The 24,829-nt window shown below is 41.7% G+C and overlaps 1 protein-coding gene across 1 annotated transcript; it reads left to right on the top strand.

Moving 5' to 3' along the window:
- Positions 1-508: 508 nt before the first annotated feature.
- On the top strand, positions 509-18,125 carry ZNF622 (zinc finger protein 622). Its single transcript, XM_003821940.5, has 6 exons — positions 509-4,650; positions 5,953-6,213; positions 6,423-6,585; positions 11,073-11,185; positions 16,507-16,650; positions 17,860-18,125. Exons 1-6 carry the CDS (start codon positions 4,026-4,028, stop codon positions 17,985-17,987), a joined length of 1,434 nt encoding a protein of 477 aa, XP_003821988.1. The 5' UTR covers positions 509-4,025; the 3' UTR covers positions 17,988-18,125.
- Positions 18,126-24,829: the final 6,704 nt, after the last annotated feature.

The raw sequence follows: 24,829 nt of genomic DNA, 5'->3' as shown, positions 1-24,829 counted from the left end.
CAAGGCGGGAGGTGATACACACTTTTAAACAACCACACCTTGAGAGAACTCACTGTCGCTGGAACAGCACCAAGGGGATGGTGCTGAGAAATTCACACCCATGATCCAATCACTCCCACCAGGCCCTGCTTCCAACACTGGGATTACATTTTGACATGAGATATAAGTGGGGACAACATCCAAACTATATCAGTGATCTTAGTTTAAATTCTTCAGAGTGATCAATTTCGTAATTTTTTTTGATAGCAGTACTGTCAGCAGAGGTTAGACACATTAAGAGTGCTGAGGATGTGCTGCAGAGATTTTACTCAACAGTCCCTTGCATTTACCAAGGAGGTATTGGCTGTAGACCTACTCTTTTTTTTTTCCTCCAATTAGTTCCAGATACTGCTGCTGGATTTACTCAAGGCCCACTTCTATTCCTGGTGCCATACAAGCTGAAACATTTTGTGACTCTCCATCAAATGAAGCATGAACAGTAAACACAACAATCCAAGTCTTTTGCCAATGATATCGTGGCTCTCTCTAGTCTCATTTTCCCTTGTTTGTATCCTAAGCTTCATCCAACGTAGACACACTCTTCTTAAATATGTCCTTGATTTTCCTCCCTCCACAGTATTTCTTCAACCTGTTCCACCTCCCTTTCCACTTGCAGAGTCCTCAGTCTTCTCCTTTAGGACCCATCTGAAATGTCTACTCCTTAATGAAAACTTTTCTGATCTCTCTAATGGCATGAGATTTCTCTATCCTAAATACTCATTAGCCCTTTCTTTATATTTCATTGTACTAGATCCAGCTATTTAACTGTAAATATTTTTTTATCATCCCTAAGAAGTAAAAAAAAAAAAAAAAAAAAAACTTCGTGAGGGTAGGAATGCCTTAATTTAGAACCAGTAGAATATTACAAAAAATACGTAGCATGTAGGAGAGACTATGGGAGGTTGAAAGCCAGGAAAGGAAAGATACAAATGGAATTTAAACTTTATCTTATGGGCATCAGACAACTATTCTTGAACAGAAAAAGTGACATATGAAAAAAATACTACAGGAAAATTACTGATTACCTGTATTTACTGTAGAGGGGGGTACGGGGAAAGAGTAAGGTTATCTTGGAGACTGCAGAAGAACAGTACATTGGAAAATTAGTATGGCGGAGGAAACAACACCCCTTTAAAGAAGAAAAGTAAAGAAACTGGAGAGTTCAATGATGCTGAAATAGGAGGAACATGAAAATAGATTAGAGGAGGCAGGGAGGAAATAGTGACCTGAAGAACAGATGCTGGAAGAGCCATATAAGAATGATAATAGGCAAAAGTAAAACCAGAAGTTCTTTACTTTTATAGCCATCTTCTGCTTTACTTTTTAGGAAAGCTTGAAAATATACTCTGCTTTGCTTATTCCAGTTAACAACTAATACTAGCTACATTTCTCAAAGTGAGTATCCAGATGGCTCAGCTATTTTAAAAGATACTGATAATCTCAAAATAAGTTTTCAGAAATAAAAATCACCATCTGACTTAACTTTTGCACTGCAAAAGATTCGTTTAACAAATACTGAACAGTTGATCTGCCGGCACTGTTCTAGCATTAGGGTATACAACAAAGGAGTGCTTGCTGTCATGGAGCTTATGTTCTATCTAGACGCAGATGACTAACATGCAGTGTGACTAGACATCCTGGTTTGCCCAGGATTGAGGGATTTCCTGGGATGCAGGACTTCCAGTGCTAAGCCTGGGAAATCAGTGACAACAAATGCTAGTGGTAGCTGATCTCCCAATGATCCCCTAAAACCACCCTGCCCCCAACTTCCCACTTCCTGGTATTCATGCCCTTATGTTAACCCTTCTCACATTAAATAGGGCTGACCTGCAAAAGTAACAACACATTGTGGAAACGACTGTGTGACTTCCAATGCTAGGTCTATGAATTTCATGTGGCTCTCTGCTGCACTCAAGCAGCCCTATGGAGAGGCCTACTTGTCAAGGAACCAAAACCTCTTGCTATCAGCTATGTAAATGAACCATCTTTAAGGGAGACTCTCCAGCCACAGTCAAATACAGTCAGATTTTCAGATGATTTTAGCCCTGGACAGCACGTTCACTGCAACCTCTTAGGAGATCTTAGTCAGAACCACCCAGCTGAGTCACTCAAATACCTGACATACAGAAACTGAAATAAAGCTTGATGCTAAATTTTGGGGTAATTTAATACAGAGTAGTAGATAACTAATACAGTACTGGAGAAAAGTTATGCCTGGTAAGGACTTAGGAAGGTAGGCACTATTTTTGGTAAGTGGATTTGGATAAGCCTCTCTTACAAAGGCATTTGGGCAGAGATCCAAAAAATAAGGAAGCAAGCCAGCAAAAGGATGTTCCAAGCAGAAGAGTAATGGATTTCTGACTTAGTATCAACTAAAGTGCTTGTTAGAAGAACATCAAATGTGTCATTGCGACTCAAGTAGGGTGAGCAGGGTAGAGAAGGGGGTGTGGCAGGACATCAGAGGGAGGGGTAGAGCCTCGCAGAATAAAAAGTAAGGTGTCTGAATTTGATTGAGTCAAGGGAAGGCACTGGAAGGTTTTTTAAAGCGCCATCTTCTTTTGGTTTTCTCTTGGCAGCCTGGATTCCGAGCATGCAACATTCGACTCTAACAAGGCTGACTCTGGTTCAACCAGGCTGTGTGGATGAAATCTACGACCTCCCCAAGCATTTGAAGTTCATGTTTTCTTTTTCTTTTGAGATGGAATCTTGCTCTGTTGCCCAGGCTGGAGTGCAGTGGCGCGATCTCGGCTCACCACAACCTCCGCCTCCCGGGTTCAAGCGATTCTCCTGCCTCAACCTCCCAAGTAGCTGGGATTACAGGTCTGCGCCACTGCGCCGGGACTAATTTTTATATTTTTTAGCAGAGACTGGGTTTCGCCATGTTGGCCAGGCTGGTCTTGAACCCCTGACCTCAGATGATCCGCCCGCCTCGGCCTCGCAAAGTGCTGGGATTACGGGCGTGAGCCACCGCGCCTGGCCTGAAGTTCTTTTCTACAGAACTTTGCTGTCCTATATACATGAGGGTACACAGCCAACTGGGCACCTGGCACGGGTCTAGTCCAAATTGAGATAGGCTGTTAACTCTAAAACACACACTGGATTTCCAAGACTTAGAACCAACGACAGAGCGTAAAAGATCTAATTAGTTCTTTTAGACTGATTACATCCTGAAATGACAGGATGGGCTAAATTAAACACATTAAAAGCAGTTTCACCGATTTCTCTTTACTCTTTAAAAATGTGGCTGCTATTAGAATTACCTACGTGCCTTGGACTGTGTGTCTACAGGGAGCTCCTCTCGCGCACTCTTGTGCACTCAAATTCCGCCGGTGTCCTCCGCCGGAAGGGCCGCCTCAGAAAGGCCGAGCCCCCGGCCTGGCTTCTCCGGTTTCCCGGGAAAGCGTTGCAACCACGGGCGAGGGCTCCGAGGTCGGCCCCGAGGGGTAAGGGCAGCCCTTGCCTTCGCGACATCCATTCACCCGGCTCCGCAGGTGCAGCGCGCGGTCCTCAGAGAAACCCCGACCCTCGCGTCGCTGACCCGACCATTCATTAATCGGGGGCTTCCCAGGGCCCAGGAGCAGCCTCGGGCGCCCCACTCCCCCATTCTCGCGTAGCCGTCCCCTTGACCGCGTCACACCGAGTGGCACAACCACCAGGGAAGGTAACTGGGAGGGCGCGACCTCCCTCAATCAACAGCCACCTCGGGCTGACTGAGCGGACCCAGGTCCCGTTCAGCCACAGCGTTCCCTCGGCTTCCTGGGCCTCACGGCGGCGGAGGCGTGGCCACGGCCTGAGAGGCGGGTTTCCTGTCCAGTTGTGAATAACTTCCGACGTGTGCCGGAAGTTTCCTCAGTGACAATCAGGAAGTCGGCGTGTCGAGTGGCTTTTCCTGGCTGCTGAGGCGGGTTAAGGTCTGAGGGTCTTGTGGGGCCAGGGCGCTGATCACCAGGTGTTTGGCTTGGTCAGCTCTTATTTCTCGCCTGGCAATGGCGACGTACACCTGCATAACATGCCGGGTGGCGTTCCGCGACGCGGACATGCAGCGGGCCCACTATAAGACGGACTGGCACCGCTACAACCTGCGGCGGAAGGTGGCCAGCATGGCCCCAGTGACCGCCGAGGGCTTCCAGGAGCGAGTGCGGGCGCAGCGGGCCGTCGCGGAGGAGGAGAGCAAGGGCTCGGCCACCTACTGCACCGTTTGCAGTAAGAAGTTTGCCTCTTTCAACGCCTACGAGAACCACCTCAAGTCCCGGCGTCACGTTGAGCTGGAGAAGAAGGCCGTGCAGGCAGTGAATCGGAAAGTGGAGATGATGAATGAAAAGAACTTGGAGAAAGGACTGGGCGTGGACAGTGTGGACAAGGATGCCATGAACGCGGCCATCCAGCAGGCCATCAAGGCCCAGCCGTCCATGTCTCCCAAGAAGGCGCCCCCAGCGCCTGCAAAGGAGGCCAGGAATGTCGTGGCCGTGGGTACTGGTGGCCGTGGGACCCGCGACCGAGACCCGAGTGAGAAACCACCCCGGCTCCAGTGGTTTGAACAGCAGGCGAAGAAGTTGGCAAAGCAGCAGGAGGAGGACAGCGAGGAGGAGGAAGAGGACCCGGATGGAGACGGTGATGGCCCTGTCTGGGCGGGGAGGGTAAAGAGGAACTTGGCCCACCCTTAGGTTTCCAGATTTATACTCGAGATGGGTGTGTGTGTGTGTGTTTGAGAGCTTTTAAGTAAAAATGATGAGGGAAGGTGGTTTAGACGCTTTCTGAAGTGCCTTATCTGGCCAGCAGGTTTGGCTGTTTAGTTCACTCAATTCATTCTCCAAGGCCTGAAACCTTGTCTGGAAAAAGAAGTGCTTAATGCATATTTGGAGAATGAATTGATGCCTTCTGTGTTTTGGATGAAGAGGCTTTTAACATATGCACAGGAGGACATGCTATCGTCATACCAGCTGCCGTGTAATTTGCGATTCTAGTGGGTTTCCAGTTATGATGGTTTTGCACTTAATTTAGTTGAGTAAAACAGAATGAGGGGATCAAAACCAACTCAGCCAGAAATTTGGAGCTGGAGCCAGCAGCCTCACCTCTTTGCCTTTATGAGCTATTTATTCCTTACTTCCCTCATCCCACATCCTATTAACAGTGCTGGTGTAGGTGTTCATGTCTTAGTCTGTTCGCTCTGCTATAACGAAGTACTAGAGACTGGGTAATTTATGAACAACATAAATGTATTTTCCCATAGTTCTGGAAATTGGGAAGTCCAAAATCAAGGTGCTGGCAGAGTCAGTGTTTGGTGAGGGCCTGTTCTATAGATGAAGTTTTCTCATGGTATCATCATATTGTGGAAGAAGCAGAAGGCAAAAAAGGGGCTAGCCAGTTCCCTTGCACTAATCCATTCATTCGGGATTAGTGCTTGCCTAACCTAATCACCCACTAAAGGCCCCACCTCTTAATGCCATTTCACTGATGATTAAGTTTCAACATTTGAATTTTGGGAGGGAAACATGCATTCAAACCATAGCCGTTCATAGAGCACCCTACCAGCACATACACACACCCCATAGTACTTTTGTGAAATAGTAGATAGAGGCATTGTTTTAGAAGTTTATAAAAATATTCAGGCAGATAGGAGACTTCCTAACTATATGTTCAGCACTGGGCTAGGTGCTGTAAGGCATAGGAAAGAAACAAACAAAAGACTCCTGTTTCCTGGAAAAGAAAGACTAAGGAATTTCACGGCCATTCAGATGAGTCTGTGGTAAACAAATAGCTAAAATTGAGATCTTGAAAGAGGAGTTGTCCTTGGGAGTTGGGGTGTGGCTGTTTCTCCAAATATAGGACTGTATCACCTCATGTGAATTTTTGTGATATCTTTGCTTGCTACTACTTTTCTTAAACTTTATATTTCAAAATTCTGGCTTGCAGATTGGGAAGATATTGATTCTGATGAAGAATTGGAATGTGAGGATACTGAAGCAATGGACGATGTGGCGGAGCAGGATGCAGAGGAGGAAGAGGCTGAGGAAGGCCCACCCCTTGGTGCCATCCCTATCACGGACTGCTTATTTTGTTCCCATCATTCCAGCTCCCTCATGAAGAATGTGGCTCATATGACCAAAGTCCACAGTTTCTTTATTCCTGATATAGAATATCTTTCAGATATTAAGGGACTGATTAAATACTTGGGTAAGTACAATAGTTTTCCTTTTAATGAGGAAATAATCACATTATTGGGGGACTGGTCTCAAGGGAACATTAGTTTTGCGTTTTTTATCAATCTGATATAATTGCTTGCTTATTTTGTGAATGATTTTTGAGTTTTGGTGAAAAATAGTGAGATTTCATCTGGTTGCAAAAAGCTTTTTTCATGTTTTTTCCTTAAATTATTTTTCTAGGAGAGAAAGTTGGTGTTGGCAAGATTTGCTTGTGGTGCAACGAGAAAGGGAAGTCCTTCTACTCCACAGAAGCTGTACAGGCACATATGAATGACAAAAGCCACTGTAAGCTCTTCACAGATGGCGATGCTGCTTTGGAATTTGCAGACTTCTATGATTTTAGGTAAGCATAGTTTGTAATATGAAGTAAAGTGAGGTCATATTTGCTTTGAAGTGATATTAGGTGTGCCAGTGCTGGATATGTTTGGCAATGTACAACATATCCTTAATAACACTTATAACACCTCTGTATTAGGTAGTTCTTTCTTTGTAGTTGAGAAACTCAGTTTAACAGAGTTGAACACATCTAGTAAAGAGAAGACCTTAGACCCAGACTGAAGTTTGACTTGTTTTTGTTTTTGTTCTGTTAAAACATCAAGAGTTCAGTTTTGCCAGTTACCCCTTGAACAGAGGTACAGAAATTAGGTTTCACATATTGGGTTCCTGGAGAGTCCTTGCATCACCAGCTGTCTCCTGAAGAAGTTGAGACAGTTGCTAAACCAGGCCCAAACCAGGCATCTGATGGTGAGATTACCCCATTGGTGGTTCACCCCTAACTAGAATCTTTTTTTTTTTTTTTTTTCTGAGAAAGATTGTTGCTGTCACCCAGGCTGGAGGACAGTGGCACAATCATGGCCTACTGCAGCCTCAGCTTCCCTGAGCTCAGATGATCCTCCCACCACAGCCTCCCCAGCAGCTAGTGTGCACCAATATGCCCTGCTAATTTTTGTACTTTTTGTAGAGATGGGGTTTCGCCATGTTACCCAGGCTGGTCTTGAACTCCTAGGCCCAAGTGATCTACCCACCTCAGTCTCCCAAAGTGCTGGGATTACAGGTGTGAGATACCATGCCCGGCCCTAACTAGAATTCTTGAATTTTTTTGTATGTCATTTAGCAAATGTATGTTAAGTACTTGTGAACAACTAATTGCCAAAATTCCTGTGAGCTAGCACAGGAGATAAGCAGATGTGTATAATTACCATGCCAGGCATGCATAGACCAAGTGATACCATGTTCAGAAAAGTCTCAGTCTTTTAAGTCTTCCTTTTGCATTTTCTCCCTGATTTCTCATTTTGCAGCTGGAGACTTGCAGTTGGTGGACATGACTGGGTGGAGGTAGAGGGGAGGATTAGAGGTTGTGGCAGTAGAGAAGACAATGAATGTCTGCTGGTGGTGGGAAGCATCCTCTTTCAGTATTTATCCCTCTCAAGTTTCCTTTTAGACAGCAGTGTTTATGACCTTTTGACTGATGTTGTAATCAGAGTGGTCAAAGCAAATACCATGGATAGTTAAGCAGCTGACATCAGCAGTAGGCTTGGAATGCCCAGCACTCAGTCTCTCATCCTGTGGTTATATTCAGAATCCTACCCAGTCTCATAGATTTCAATATCTTCTGTAGGCCCGTGACCCCCACATTTATATCTCTAGTATAGCCTTCCCTTCAGCTGTAAACTGAAGATATCCAGCTGCCTCCTTGATATTTCTACTTGTGTCCAAAAGGGATCATTAACTTAACCTGTCCAAAATCAACTCCTGCTATGCATCCTAATCTGCTCTCTGTAAGTAAATGGCATCTCTGTCCTTCTAGTTACTTAAGCCAAATGCCATGCAGTCTTCCTTTATTCTTCTATTTTCTTTCATGCTTACATTAGAATCGATCACCAAATTCTGCTTTATCTGCTTTTGCACTATCTATCTTCAGAGGCTGACTGCTTCTCACTACTTCTATGGCTACTACCCAGGTCCAGGGCACCATCATCTTTCGCCTGACTTCCTACAGTAGCCTCCTGCTGCCTGGTCTCCATATTTACATCCTTACTACCCACTATGTTCTATTCTCAAAACTGTAACTAGGGGGATCCTTTTAAAACATTAAGTGAGGTCAAACTCTGCTCAGATTCTTTCAAAGACTACCTATCTTACTCAAAGTAAAAGCCAAAGTATAATGGCCTGCAAGGCCCTGCACATAATGTGGAGCATCTGTGGTTCTGTGGTTTTGTATTAGTTGCTCTCTGGATTCCTAACTATTCCTCTAATGCATCAAGTGTGTTTCTCAAGACCTTTGCATTTGCTGCTGTATTTGTTTATAGTATTCACTTAGATATTCACTTGACTTGTCCCTCACTTCTTGCAGGCCTTGACATAAATTTCACCTTCTCAGTGTGGCCTTTTTTGACCACCTTCCATAAAATAATACCTACCCAATCCTTTTTATCCTGTTTTATTTTTCCTTATATCCCCTACTGCCATTGTATATTATTTATTGTATATTATTTATTGTCTCCTCCTTCTAGAATCTAAGCTTTAAGCCCTAGCCTTTTGTTGTTGTTACTGTTGTTCTTTACTGGGTGTTGCTTAAACCATTAGTTTGAATTAAAATATGTAACTGATGGAAACGGTTCTCCCTTAGTCCAAATGATGTACTTTTCATTCCATTTACAGTTTTATTCTATTGGTGCCTAGAAATGAGAAATTATATGAACTTTTCTTCCTAAAAATGAATATTAAATGATTTGTTTGTCTTAAAAAAATAAAAGTCAGCCAAGTGTGGTGGCATGAGCCTGTAGTACCAGCTGCTTAGGAGGCTGCGGTAAGAGGATCACCAGAGGCCAGGAGTTTCAGGCCAGCCTAGGTGACACAGTGAGACCCTGTCTCTAGGGGAAAAAAAGGAAAAAAAAAAGTTGATAATGCTTAATAAAGAAAACTTGGAAAATAGAAAGCCTTTACATACAAAGCTAGTGTTTATGGAGTGCTTGCCTGCCAGACACTGTTCTAATAAGCATTTTATGTGGATTCACTCAGCTAAAAAATGACAAATTACCTATAATTTCACTCCCCTTCACAAGGTAACTTGTTTACTTATTTTGGACCTGAAACTTTTTACTGAAGAATAAACTTACAGAAAAGTGCATATATGTATACCGCTGGCCCTCTGTAGTTATAGATTCTCCATCTGTGCATCCAAACTAAAGTATTCGAAAAAAATTTTGTCCATACTGAACATGCACAGACTTATTTTTCTTGTCATTATTCCCTAAACATTTAGTACTGTGTAACAACTATTTACATAGCATTTACAATGTATTAGGTATTATAAGTAATATAGAGATGATTTAAAGTATGCAATGATTTAGGTTATATGCAAATGTTATACCATTTTATATCAGGGACTGGAACATCTGCAAATTTTAGTATCCTAGGGAGGTCCTGGAACCAATCCCCCATGGATACCAAGGGATGACCGTACTTGTGATATCATGATTCAGTGTAGTGAAATTTTAAATATAACTAGCACCTAGATCAAGAAACAGCATGTTAATAATACCCTGACATTTCTCTTGTGTGTCCTTCCAGAAGCTACCCCTCCTTTCTCCAAGAGTAACTACTATTCTGACTTATAGCTGCATAGATTGGTTTTGCCTGTTTTTATACTTTATATAAATGGAATCACAAAGAATGTACTCTTGGGTGTGGCTTCTTTTGCTCAACTTTATGTTTGGGAGACCCATTCATACTATTTTATATAGCTGTGGAGAGTTCTTACTGTTACAGAGTGTTCTGTTCACTGCTCCACAACATCTAGTCTACTGTTGATACACATTTGAGTGGTTTCTAATTTGGGGCTATTACAAACAATGCTGCCACATCATTCTAATGTGTCTTTGGCAAATGTTTATAGGTTATCTGTTGTGTGTATATGTAGGAGTTGGGCCAGAGGATATACATATGTTCCATTTTAGAAAATACTGTCAAATTGTTTTCCAAAGTGGTTTTCTATACTCCCACTTGTAGTGAGGGAGAGTTTTTCATCTTAGCAACTTTGGTGGGTGTGTAGTGGCTTTAATTTGCATCTCCCTGATGATGATTACTGCAATCAAGAGCCTTTTTGCATATTCATTGGCCATTTGGATATCTTTATGTGAGGTATCTGATCAAGCATTTTGTCTATTTTCTTATTAGGTTGTCTGGTTTACTGTTAATAATTTAATGTACACTTTTCCAATTATTTTTTCATGTGTATCTATGAATAGCCTTTGTCAACATTTTTAGGAATATAGAGATTCTTGTGGACCTGCACTGTCCAATATAGTAATTACTGGGTATACCCATATAGCTATTTAAATAAATTGGAAGTTTAATTAAAAATTTAAACATTCAGTTCTTCAGTGAGACTACCTGCATTTCAAAGTTCTGTACTGGAAAGCTCATGTGACTGCAGTTACTGTATCAGACACAAAGACATATTGATAGAACGTTTTCTGTCATCACAGAGTTCTGTTGGACAGCACTGTTCTATAATTTGTTTTTATAATGGTTAAATTGAGTATAGCTGCATGTCCAGCTCTACATTCTCCTTCTTCTCTGTTAGACAGCCTTTCTAGGGAAAAACAAATAGAATTCTGTTATATGTCATTTGCTCATTTCTACTACAGACAAAATGCTAACGAGTTGTTTTCTCCCAAAACCTTTTAGCTGGTAGTTCCTACAGCTGCTTCCTCCCCTCTCCCTTTTAGGTAGCTTAGGAAGTTTGCCACATTTGCAAATGAGTTTATGTCTTTTAGTTCAATTTGAGATATTAGTCTATTTATTAGTGCAATTTCTCTGTTATAGGAGTAGCTATCCAGATCACAAGGAAGGGGAGGACCCCAATAAGCCTGAGGAGTTGCCCTCAGAAAAGAACTTGGAATATGATGATGAAACCATGGAATTGATTCTGCCTTCTGGTAAGTGCATTTGTCAAAAATAAATAGCTTAATGCCAGTGGGATTGAGGGAGAAGCATATCTCCATCAATTACTTTCCATACTGAGGGAAATAGACCATAAGCTTAAAGTATATGTTTGGGTTCCCATGTACGGTGTAAACCCTGAAGGTTGCTGCTCAGCTCTAAGTTGCCTGTTTTGTTTAAATTTGATCAGTGTTTCTGTTCATTTCTGGGTTATGATTCAGAATGTTTGATCAGGCATTTCTTTTTTTTTTTTTAGATGTAGACCTTTTCTATTCTGTTCTTTATTTATTTATCTTTTTTGGTCCTGTCTAGGTTTCTCCTGTTAATTGTAACCGTACTGTTATTCTTTGAACTGATTCCTGTTTCCTTTTGTTGCTCAGACTTCCAAATGGTAGTTTGGTGTGGGTGTATCTGACTCATGGTGGAAATGTAGCCACCATGAGGTATGAAAAGATGAAGAATAACCATGAATGTGAGAAGCATACATGGTTGTTTATTGTGTAGGAAGAAAGAATCGTGATTAACTGATAAGAATAGGAGAAGCTACAGAAGACATGTTTGAGAAATGAAAGGGGATGGAAAGGTAGAGATGATAATAAGATCTTAATGTCTGGTATTTACTGAGCAGTTAGCACATTCAGGCAGATGTATTTGTCTTTATAGGCCAACGTGAGTTAGATTCCAGCATCTTCATTTTACATATGAAGCTTAGAGAGGCTGAGTAACTTACCAGGATCACATGCCTAATCAGCAAAGCCTTTTTCCAATATCTGTATACTGCCTCGGGAGATTTGCAGTAACGGTGCAGGCAGGAACAACACACCCTGCTGGTGGAGAGGTCCGCAATGAAGCAGCCTTGTCTTATGGCTTTCCACATAGAATGTCACTGCTTAGGTACAGATGACTATCTTTAGCTCAGAATGATAACTCTGTAAGGCCAAGAGCAGCTTTAGAGTGTGGCAATAGGAGGAAAGGTCAGGCAGAACCTATTTTGAAGATGACAGTTCTTTCTACAGTGATAAGAAGGTTATAATGCAATATATTATTATGGCCTATCTAATACACAGTGGTAAAACCTAAATCCCAGAGAACTTTTTCTAGTCTTTCTCTGGTGACAGTACCCATATAGAACATCAGAAATATGTTTAATAACTTATTTTCCAGAACTATATGTTTGACTTGTTGTCTCCTTAGCTTCTGCTTCTTAAACGGTAGAATCAGATAACCGTAGACCTTAAGTAAATTGAGTAAGACAATCCTAGTACAGCAGTGTCTGCCGTGTAGTAGGATCACTATAGTGTTTGCTTCATTTTGCATCTACTTTAGCACAATATATTACAAACCTTAGCATAACGTGAGCATATCTATTCAAGAAATCTAGGATGTTTCAGAGAAGTTTTCATCTAGACTTTAAATTTTTGAAACTTATAAAAAATAAAGAATCCTCAGCTTTGTCCTGGGTGACTGAGTTTTTTAAGGTATCTAAAAAGATACCCATTTTGACCGCCAAAGCCAAGCCCATTTTTGGCTTTGGCTAGCCTTAGAAAGATCTTAGAGAGATCTTTCTCTCCCACATCCAGATGGCTTAGTAACTCCTAAATGTCTTTTGAGTATTTTTTTTTTTTTGTATTCATTTATCTGTGTCACCATTATACCCTCCTGTCTGGTCATCTCTAATCTGGTTTCCACATGACCACCAAAACATTCTTTCTAAAACACCAGTAGATTTTCTTTACCCTCTGTAGTTCCTCCACTGGGAGCCATTGCCTTTAGGGTAACTTTGAGTTTCTCTCGCTTCTGGTCCCTCAGGTGTGTAGTGCTATTCCTCTACCCCACCCACATACAGTTCTCTTCCTCTGGGTGTTTACATGTGTGGTGCCTCTTTTATTCCTACTTTTCTTGTAAGATTCAACTTATTTAGATTCAACCCTCTGGGAAGGCTTCCTGAACTCATCTTCTGTCCATTTACTGGGTAACAAGAGTCTCTCCCCTGCTGCTGGGACACTAAATCTAGTTACTCAGATTAGACTTCAGTAAAATCAAGCAGGCTATCTCAAAGCTAATGACAAAAAGTATCCACTAGAGGGCACTGTGAGCATTTATTTTGAAGATTGTGGTCTGGCAAGGTTTTTTTGGGTTTGCTTCGTTGCTCTTCAGCTCTTTTGGAGTAAGTTGGTATGAAAGGCCCATTCAATTGGATGTCAGAAATTGTAATGCCTTTTGTTAAGAAGGAGTGGACATTAGCCTGGTGTGATGGTGTGTGCCTATAGTCTCAGCTAAGGCAGGAGGATCACTTGAGCCCAGGAAGTCAAGAGTCACAAAGCTGCAGTGAGTCATGATCACGCCACTGCACTCCAGCCTGGGTGATAGAACAACATGCTGTCTCCTAAAAACAAAAAAAGAAAAAAAGGAGTGGACGGTCTATAAGTGGCTACTGCTGTGTCAAAAGCTAGATGGACAGGTCGCATGCTTCACCATGACTTAGACATAACCAATCCCTTATTTATTGGGCAGTCACCCTGTGTTCTAGAAAATACTTTTCCTTGATGAGGGCCTTCAAGTGTAGCTGTCCTTAGCCCATCATACGTGGTGCTAATATCAGGTGGTCACTGTCATTGGCACAGGTTAGGGGGAGCTCTGAATGCTGTTTTCAGTTCCTTCTTACCAGCTGTTGGAAACCTTGGCATTGAGTAATGAAGCCATTTCAAGGACGCTTTAAAAGGCCAACGTGCTGTAGGATGTGTTTCCACATGTTGCTTAAGAATATAAATATATTGAATTCTTATGTACTAATGACCAACATTATCACCTTGCAAACCTGGAGTGTCCAGACCTAACGTTATAAATAGAACATCACAGTGAACAATGCTGGAATTTCCTGTAGACCCTCCATTTAAGCTTGTGTTTTATCCATCAACTACATCTCACCTATTTCTTGTGGTCTAAGAGCTTTGTTAACTCTTATGCTGTCAAAACAGTCAGGTTTAGGGAAAATGTTTTTATCCACACTAGTATCCAAAGACCATGTCTTTGAATCGAAAGCTTCTTTTTGTCATCTCTTGAGTATGATAACAAAACAAGCAACTGAAAGTAACTACTTTTCCATATCTGTGTAGCAAGCAAATTATTTTCCAGTTATTTTGGCAGGTATAGGGACTTAAAATAACCAAAATAATTTTCTTATGCAAATTGAAAGTCTGGATCCTAAAAGCAAATACAGACTTCCACAATATTTATAGTATCTGGTTCATGGTCTTTTTACACAAAAGATTCTGAAAGAAATGGCTTTACATAGGTAAATATAAATCTTTCCTGGAAACCGTACACAGGGTTCTACCTAGCCAACTATCCTTTATTCATTTTCAGTGGAAATGGCTTTTTCGTGCCTTATGTATATGCTGTTGTTAAATATCTGCATGGTTATGTCTGTCTGGGAAGATATTTGATTACTTTTGTCCTAATTAATATTCTTGTGAAAGGATAGCGTGTATTTAGTAAGCTTTTAGGTAATGCTGATGACACTGGCTTTGCAATGCTGATGACCACCTTTGGAGAGCCACTGCTCTGAGGGAGCCTGGAATTAGTCATCTCTAAACCCAGCCCCCTTCAGGTCATCTCCCTTGAACTTATGACACATGGGTTGGGACATTTTCCCTAGAAAGGGCCAGAGGTGATCGTTTAGGCTTTGTGTGCAATTCTGTCTCTGCAGCAGCTTCTGCTGTTGTAGCAAGCACCAAAGCATCGAGAGATAATACCTACACAGTTGAGCGTGGCTGTGTGGCAGTAAAACAAACCAAAACAGGCGGTTGGCCAGATTTGGTTCTCTGGCTGTAGTTTGCCACCCCTAGATTAATATATCAGATGTGCCTCACCCTTAAATAAGAACCTTGAATTGTTCCTCCAGTAGATATCTTTACTTACCTCAGGTTTTTATTATTCCAGCTACAGAATTTCCAATTGGTGGCCAATACCTTTGTCCCATAGTTTTTTTTTTTTTTTTTTTTTTTTTGGAGACGGAGTCTTGCTGTGTTGCCCAGGCTGGAGTGCAGTGGTATGATCTTGGCTCACCGCAAGCTCCGCCTCCCGGGTTCACACCATTCTCCTGCCTCAGCCTCCCGAGTAGTTGGGACTACAGGCGCCCACCACCACGCCCGGCTAATTTTTTTGTACTTTTAGTAGAGATGGGGTTTCACCGTGTTAGCCAGGATGGTCTCGATCTCCTGACCTCGTGATCCGCCCACCTAGGACTCCCAAAGTGCTGGGATTACAGGCATGAGCCACCGCACCCAGCCCTGTCCCATAGTTTTTTTATTTGAAATATTCAGAGTCTGTTTTCTTTTTTCTCACTCTGTTACAAGTTAGTGGGCCTATGAGATAATGAGATATACAATCATGTGTTGTAATAACATCAGCATACTTTGAAAATTAAATTTAGAAATTCATTTCTGAAAGCATGATTGACTCACATAGTTTTACCAGATCCTACTAAATAAGCAAAGGCTATAGACAGAATTCAACTTAATCACCTTTTAAAATTCATATTCACCAGGTGATTTCCATCATTTAGGAAGCAATAGGTCAGGGTTACTCAGCCTTGGCACTATTGACATTTTGGACTGAATAATTCTTTGTTATGGGGGGCTGTCCTGTGCATGTAAAGATGTTTAATAGTATCTCTGGCCTCTACCCACTAGGTGCCAGTAGTACCCCTCTAGCTGTAACAACCAAAAATGTGTTCAGTCAGTGCCCAATGTCCCTTGCTGGATAAAATCCCCATTGGAGAATCACTGCAATAGAGAGTTTAAGCAAAGGAAAGGTGGATTGATTTCTATTTTAGATCCTGACTGTGACTTATAGTCCCAAACATCAGAACTGCTCTCTGTGCTTAATCTTCTTCCCATATATATATATATAATTTTTATTTATTTATATATATAAAACGCTAAAAATCTCTTATCTCCTAGGCCCCTATTATCTGTATTAGTAGGGGTTTCTATGTGAATTTTTGGGGAGGCATATTGTATGCAAGTAAGTACACAATGCTAAGTTTTTCACTTAACAGTGACTTGTCATTTTCTTTTTAAAAAATCTATTGTTTGGTTTTCTTTTTGTTGCATGCTTGCTTTCTTTCACTTTTTATTTTTATTTTACATGCTGCTTCATCTGTCTTTAGTAGATAGAACAACTGTTTCTTCTGGTACATCGATTTTCCATCTAGATATACTAAAAGATCTGATTTGGAAAGCCCTTGCTTTATAGCTCTGCCTTGAAAAAACTATCCAACTCAGTGTTTCAGTATTGCTCTTTTGAAAAACAGGTGCCAGAGTGGGTCATCGCTCCTTGATGAGATACTACAAACAGCGATTTGGCTTGTCAAGAGCTGTGGCAGTTGCCAAAAATCGGAAGGCCGTGGGCCGAGTACTTCAGCAGTACAGAGCCCTGGGATGGACTGGCAGCACAGGTACATTGATCTTTACAACTACAGACCAGTCTGAGAACTTGTATTTCTAGAAGGGGTCTGGGGAAAGTTGTTTCCATTTATGTTGTCCATGTGGATCCTCTCTAGGGGAAACTTAACGTCTTGGCTCCAGGGACTTCCATTACCACTTGATATGTTTAAGGCAATAAGCCCAAAGTGCTATGACTTAGAAATTTCATATTCCTGGCACAGTGATTTTATATACCATTAACTTTTTAGAAGATAATAGTTACAAAAAGAATTATTTAGTAATCACCAAAGGTTGAAATTATCCTGGAGGTTATGCAGAGGAATTAGATAGTATCCTAGTGGTTAATAGCTTGAGCTGTGGAGTCAGATGTGACTTATGTGATGTACTTAGAGGTTCTTATATGATGAGCATGAGTAATTTAATTAATATAAGCTTCTGTTTCCTCATTTATAAAACAGAGATGATAGTAATAAGACCTACCTCTTAGAGTTGAGTGGGTTGAATGTCATGCATGTGTGATATAGTGCATGCCCATAGTCAAGGTTAGCTATCAGTCCCCTTTTTTGTAATTTTCCCATAGAAAATTTAGCAAAAGTTGGAAGAGTAAAGCATGCCACTGCAATTGTTGAGTTTTGAAACCTCATCAGTATGGTACTCTTTACATCTATTCTGATGTGTCTGCTGGATGAAGCTGGTTATATCCTTAGATCTTCAGGGAAAGCATCTATCCAACTGAGGACTGTGGAGAAGATAAGAGGAGGGCTGCCTTCTGATGGCCTGGGAAGGTCTAGGCAACTAAAATTCATTTGAAATGGCACTGTGTTTATATGTGGTTTCCTTCACTGTGGCTACTTGTGAGCTGTGTGGCCACTTGAATCTGGCAGAGACTTGACTTCATCTTACTCTGACTCGATATATAGCTTCTGCCTTTCTGATTAATGGGGCTTCACCTTTTGGGCTTATAAACTCTTCCAGATGATGAAAACTAAAGCTGCTAATCCCAGATAAATGTATACATACAAAAGTTCTGGTATGCAATTCTGGGGTCCACAGAGACCCCTGAGGCCCATGGCTTAGAGACCCCAAGTTAGCAACTCTGTTTTAAATACAAGAACCTAGTTACCCCAAACTAACCTTTTGAATTCTCTGCCAAGGTTGGATTTTCTCTGATCACAAATAACAGACCTTTGCCTAATTTCTTAACTGCCTTCCAATCATAGGAGCGGCTCTTATGCGAGAGCGAGACATGCAGTATGTCCAAAGGATGAAATCAAAATGGATGCTGAAGACAGGAATGAAGAACAATGCTACCAAGCAGATGCACTTTCGGGTCCAAGTGAGATTCTGAGAGTCTGCTGGGATTGAGCAATCATCTCCTGCCCAAGTTTCCTCCTTGCCCTGAGGACCGGTGAAAGACAGATCATAGGAGAGACCCTTTTGCTGCTACTTCATTCGTTCTGACCTAATAATAAAAGTTAGAATCATATGAGTTTTCAGATGTCATTTTTGAATAGTGTTGAAAGGTTATGTTTTCACAAGGTAAGTCCTGTGTCTGGACCCTGGGACTTGCACTGCTGCCTGACAGTTGCTTCATCGCCTCAGCTTTAAATGATTTATGATTGTCAGAGTAATGTGAGGAATCAGGAATGACTTGTGTGCCCCAAACCTAGTTTAACTTTCAGAGTAACTCACCATGTCATGGCACTGGGACCTATGTAAGGGGGCTTGAAGGCTTATGTAGGGGCAAAGTTGAATGTCACTCATGGAATGTATCATGGTACAGGAGGTAGTGAATATCTCTAGGCACTTGCATTAAATCCAGGCTAAGTTAAAAAGCACATCAATAGCTTGCTGTAAAGGTTTTCTATTTCTAAACATGACTGCACAGAGTGACTACTGTGTAGTCTGATGCAGTTTCCAGTGGTGCAGTTAGTCTAGGAGGAAAGTAAAGGTAAAATGTTTAGGTATCATTTTAGAAAGACTACCTCAGGGTCAAATCTCGGGAGAAATTCTCATGTTAGGTGGCTTAGAGGAAGGCACTGATATAGTGAAAATGAAGCTAAACATGAAGTTCAAATCCATTGAGTTATCTTTGTGACCTTGGAAAAGTGACTTGGCTTTTTAAATCTGTAAAATGGAGGTGTTTATTATCTCACAGGCTGTTGGGGTTAAATAAATCTGCTAAAGGACCCAACACTCATTGAGTCCCTGGCAGAGTTAGTGCTTAAAGTTCTCTTTTACAGAGCAAATATACCACACTGAGTAAGGCATGGTGAGTTTTAGTCAGTGCAGTATACTGAGTGGTGGGTTCAAGCATGCCAGGAGAATGTGGTTGCCCTCATGGTGTATTAACCAGACCTCATTTGCTAGACATAGGTCTTTTTCTTTAAACTTTGGATGCAGAGTTGAATTAATTACATCCCATTGGTGCCCAGGTTCCCTATTATCCAACAATGAGGACTCCTTGGTTTTAATTTTGCTCCTTCAATCCTGTTTTCTACCATTCTCCCCACAGAAGGACCCAATCTGTTGTGTTTGACACACCTTTAAATCTATAGCCCGAGAAAATGGTGTAGTGCTTTGCATGTGGTATGTTTTTAATTTATGCTTAACCAAATGTACATGATACTGTGTTATAGTTCTTCTCAGTTTCGTTTTTCATTCAACATTTTTTCACTCCACATCTAGCAGTGTCTAGTTCATTGCTTCTGACTGCTGCCTGGTATTCTATAGTGTGCGTCTACCACACCTTCCTTACTGCTTTCTCTAGAGCTGACACCTTGATTGCCTTCAACTCCACATCACCATACCAGCTAGCACTGTTAATGCATACCTCACTTACATACATGAATATATATAAATATACATTTATGTCGTCTTTTAATTTGTCATCTCTTTTATCCGGTGAGGGGCATGGGAGGCAATGAGAACAGCATGTTTACTGACCTGTAAAATACTAATACTATCTCTGTTTATTTCATTTTTGAGACAGGGTCTTGCTGTGTCTCCCAGGCTGGGTGCAGTGGAGTGATCACTGCTTACTGCAGCCTCGACCCCATGGGCTAAAGTGATCTTTCCACCTCAGCCTCCCTGGTAGCTGGGACTACAGGTCTGTACCACCATGCCTGACTAATTTTTTTTTTTTTTTTTTTTTTTTTTTTTTTTGCAGAGAGAGAGTCTCACTATGTTGCCCAGGCTGGTCTTGAACTCCTGGGCTGAAGCAATCCTCATGCCTCAGCCTCCCCAAGTGCTGGGATTATAGGCGTGAACCACCACACCCAGCCTCTTCATTTATTTAATTAGCTACTTCTTCCAGGCTTCAGGAGACACCTTAGTTCTGATTTTGGGTTTGTGGAACAATCCATTGTGTCACTTCTATCCACACTGTAATTTTATAAAATTCAATTTATTTGCTTTTCTGGAGTAGAATTCTATTTGCAGGATGGAGGATGGAGGGGGGCCCAGCAAACAAAAAGAGATTTAAACCTTATCTCCTGATAGTTAAGTGAACGAGACAGGAAACATGACAAATGGACTTGTTATTTTGGGGGAGCCTCTTGGTGGTACAAGAAAATGTGGAGATGTCTTTGATATTTTATTTGCTTGTTGTTCCTTTGGGGTGTGTTTATCTTTCTTTCTCTAGGTGCACTCTGTTCCCCACTCTGTTTTCTGTATTAGGATTTTTTGGGCTTCCTGGTCCATTCACACATAGTCATTTACCATCAGTTCTCCCTGTTTTGGTGTTTTCACAGCTACATGATCCTTTTCTGGTATCTTATGCCTATCACACTGGAGAAGTGAACACATGCATGTGGGCTGAACCTGCCAAACAAAGATCCAAGTGTAAAGCCTAGGGAATGCTTCTGTTCTTACGTTTCTCTACCCTCACTGTGGTATTGACATAGCGCTTTTGTTCCTCCAACTTTTAAAAAATTTTTATGGGTGCACAGGAGGTGTATATGTTTATGGGGTACTTGAGATGTTTTGATACAGGCGTGACATCATTATTTCTTCAAATTTTTATTCTCCACATTTCTTTTTGATGAAAAGAGCTAATCTAATCTGTATTGACATACACCCCCCCGTCCTGCCATAGTACCTATTGTCCTTAAAACAGTTATCTAAACTTACAGTGGATGCCAGAGTCGTCATGTTAAAGGTTCTTCTTTGGCTAAATGCAGTGGCTCACGCCTATAATCCCAGCACTTTGGGAGGCCGAGGCAGGCCGATCATGAGGTCAGGAGATCGAGACCATCCTGGCTAACACGGTGAAACCCCGTCTCTACTGAAAATACACAAAATTAGCTGGGCGAGGTGGCAGGTGCCTGTAGTCCCAGCTACTTGGGAGGTTGAGGCAGGAGAATGGCGTGAACCCTGGAGGCGAAGCTTGCAGTGAGCCGAGATCGCGCCACTGCACTCCAGCCTGGGCGACAGAGTGAGACTCCATCTCAAACAAAAGCAAACAAAAAAAAAAAGGTTCTAAGTGAGTACCAAGCCAGCGCTGGCTGCTGCAGCTGGCTGCCAGCAACTTGTGTGGAGCCTTTCCTCCTGGGAGGCATTGCAGGACCAGATGGTGCCGGCAAGTGTTTGTCAGTCTTTACCTTGAGACATCAAGACTGGGATCAAAAGTGAGAGAACATAATCTTGTCCCTTTCCATGCATGTTACAGAAACCCCTAGCTGCCTTTGCTGCCCGTCTACAGACTGGACAGTGTTGATTTAATCTTTCTGCTTTGTGTTTTACTGAGTATAAAGTGCCGTTTTATGATTCTCCACTGTGAGGTATATGTAGTATTCCTATTTTACAGATGAGGAAATAGAGGAGTTCAGTAACTTTTTAAAGGAGACACAAAAGGAAGCCAGAGGTGACAATTTCTTGTTCTGCATTTTTTTTTTTTTTTTTTTTTTTTGAGACAGAGTCTCGCTCTGTCACCGAGGCTGGAGTGCAGTGGTGCAATCTCAGCTCACTGCAACCTCCACCTCCTGGGTTCAAGCAATTCTTCTGCCCCAGCCTCCCAAGTAGCTGGGATTACAGGCATGCACCACCACGCCCGGCTAATTTTTGTATTTTTAGTAGAGACAGGGTTTTGCCATGTTGGCCAGGCTGGTCTTGAACTCCTGATCTCAAGTGATCTGCCCACCTCAGCCTCCCAAAGTGTCCTGCATTCTTAATATTGCAGCACACCTGTGCAGTGTCTTCAGCGTCATCCCAGCCTAAGGAGCACACTTGGGGAGAAGGTGGGGCTATAAAAGTGTACTCAAGTCCATTAGATTTGCAGCAGCTGTGCAAAAATCTCATTTTAAATCCGAAAATACATACAATCTTACATTTACATTAATACATGAAAGAAAATATCACCTTTTCTTCCCTAGAAGGTGATCAAAATTTGCCCCAATTTTGATTATTTGTGGAGTCTTCATTGTTAAGCTGTTTTCCTCCACCTTGATTATCATTTCTAAACTCTGTTAAGATCTCATTGAACATTATTAATTTGGAATTCACAATAATTCATATGTGGGAGTCCAGGTAAGAGCTGTGTTGCCAACTTTCAATGTGCAGTCATTTTTGCAAGAGAATTGCTGGCAGTCCTAGAGAAATTTGTAAGTGCTTAGAAGAATACATGTCATTTAATTCAGACTAATTTGCAATTGGCACATTAGTTATTTATGACACTGAAATTCATGGAGATTAAGATTTGATTAGCTTGTTAATGCTGCAAACAGTTAAAATTTTAGAATAATTATTTATTTATTGTTTGTGAGGCACACTTGTTCCCCTAATCTGTTCTCTCCTCATGCATGTGGCTTACCAGGCAGCAACTGTTTCCCAGCCCCGCCTCCAGCAAGGCGTGGTCATGTGACTAAGTTTGGACCAGTGGTTGTGCACAGAGGCAATGGATGCAACTTGACTACAGATCCTCACAACTCTGAGATAAGCTGCTTTTCTACTTGCTGCCTGTTTTTCCTCTCCCGAGCTGGAAGTAAGGTGCACCAGTGTTACCCATGCAGATAAGGACTATACCTCAGGGAATGGCAGAGCAATAGTATGGAAGGACATTAGGGAGGAGAGGTGCTCTGCCAACTGGAGCTGACTGGACTGTTAGTGAAATAAATTGAAGCCATTGTGTTGTGATGTTTTAGTTACAGTAACCTAGCTTATAATCTGATAGAGTAAAAATCCATGATAATGCTAATATGACCTGGCATAATTCAAATGTAGATGGAATTGGCAATTGCTGTTTCTTATCTTCCCTTTGCCCCTGTTCTCAATCTGAAGTGGGCTAATTTTTTTTTTTTTCTCGATGGAGCCTCACTCTGTTGCCCAGGCTGGAGTGCAGTGGCACAATCTTGGCTCACTGCAACCTCTGCCTCCTGGGTTCAAGTGATTCTCCTGCCTCAGCCTCCCAAGTAGCTGGGATTGCAGGCGCCCACCACCATGCCCAGCTAACTTCTGTATATTTAGTGGGGACAGGGTTTCACCATGTTGACCAGTCTGGTCTCGAACTCCTGACCTCAGGTGAGCCTGCCTCAGAGTGCTGGGATTACAGGTGTGAGCCACCACCCCCAGCTAGAAGTGGGCTAAATTCTTACACAGGGTTGGTTTTGGGGACAGTTAGGAAGTGCTTGCTTCATGATCATTCGGGACTTTCTCAGGTCAATATTTTCAATATTGTCCCTTTTATTAATTTATTTTGGAGACTATACAGACAGAAAAATAATATTTTTCTTTCCCTCATATGGCAACTTCACAACATGCCCGCTAATTCTTTGACATTCCTTCCCTGGAGAGGTAGGGTCTGTCTCCCCTTGATGTTGGGCTGCTCTTTATTAATTGTTCATATCCAATTAAATGCAGCAGAAGTACAATTCAGCTCCCAGTTGGCTTCCTTGGACTCTCGACCAGTGTAAGGAGTCTGACGCCCCCAGGAAGTCATGCTATGTAGGATCCCAGGCCATATGGAGAGATCACATGTAGGCTCTCTGTTTGATGTCCCAGCTAAAGTCTCAGTCAACATCTAGCACCAATTTCCAGCACCTGAGGGCACCATCTTGCATGTCCAGCCCAGTTGAGCCTTCAGATGACTGCTGCCCCCACCAACTCATGGCAATCCTGGAACAGACCCAAGCAAGAACTATCTAGAAGAGGCCTTCCAAAATTCGTGACCCATAGAATCCATGAGCATAACGAAATAGTTTTACAACACTAACTTTATGCAGCAATAGTACCTGGAACACCTCACTATTACACCATCACATATATTACATGGTTGAATCTTGGATTCCACTTAAACACCTTGTGGTGGAGCTTTCCCGTCAATGTTGTTTTAAGCGCAAGGACTTTACATACATTATAATACCTTATTTAATCATCACAGCACACCTAAGAAGTAGATACAATTATTATTCCCGCTTTACAGCTCAGGAATATTGGGTGTAACAGCCCAAGGTCACACTGCTTTTAATTACTGTGCTTTCTATTGTCAGTGCTGGAAAATGAGAGGCTTCAGGAGTCAGAATTTTAGACTTTCATGACATACTTGAACTGACCTCGGTCAATTCCCTCCTATTGTGGTTACACAGCAGAATCTGGGCATAAGGAAATTCAGCCATGGTATGCATTAGTAATTGACAGAGTAAGGTAGAAACGTATTTCTCTAAGTGTGTGTGCTAGCCACTGTGCTGCTCTGCAAAGTCAAACCGTTTTCAACTCCTTACAAAATTCTTTGGTATAAACTGTTATTTACTGAGTAAGCACGATGCATTTCTTTAGAGGAAAAGAATGAATCTATATTTAGCATATACCTAAACCTATATTAAAAGCATTAAAACTATATTCAAGAATACATTTATTTAAGAATCTGTGCTTTAAAAAAACCTACATTTTTGATTTCATTGAATAAGACTTCTAAGTTGTGAATTGAAAGCATTCTGTTTTATTATTAATCACCACGTTTGGTATTCCAATCTCATATACCATTCTTACTTGGGGTAACGTGTCTCAGACATGTTGCCCAACCCTAGTTTACTCATTTTCTAAACAGCATCGGCAAATGTGGAAAATGAGACGACTTATAAAGGTGAGAGATTTTAGCTTTTCTAAAAAGATTTTTCTAATGCTTAGTGCCAGAGAATGAGATTATTAAATTGGCAGTAAATAGAGTAAATGGAAACTATTTTAACATTTATGCTT

Source organism: Pan paniscus, chromosome 4 (assembly GCF_029289425.2).
Source record: "Pan paniscus chromosome 4, NHGRI_mPanPan1-v2.0_pri, whole genome shotgun sequence".
NCBI lineage: Eukaryota > Metazoa > Chordata > Mammalia > Primates > Hominidae > Pan > Pan paniscus.
Note: the sequence above shows the minus strand (reverse complement) of the source record. Positions and strands in the feature narration are given on the sequence as shown.

What these genes read in the sequence shown, in the direction of transcription:
- ZNF622 (XM_003821940.5), top strand. Translation starts at nt 4,026, where the DNA reads ATGGCGACGTACACCTGCATAACATGCCGGGTGGCGTTCCGCGACGCG. An exon ending in GGGACTGATTAAATACTTGG is followed by an intron (nt 6,214 to 6,422) that starts GTAAGTACAATA and finishes TTATTTTTCTAG; the next exon opens with GAGAGAAAGTTGGTGTTGGC. An exon ending in GCAGACTTCTATGATTTTAG is followed by an intron (nt 6,586 to 11,072) that starts GTAAGCATAGTT and finishes TCTCTGTTATAG; the next exon opens with GAGTAGCTATCCAGATCACA.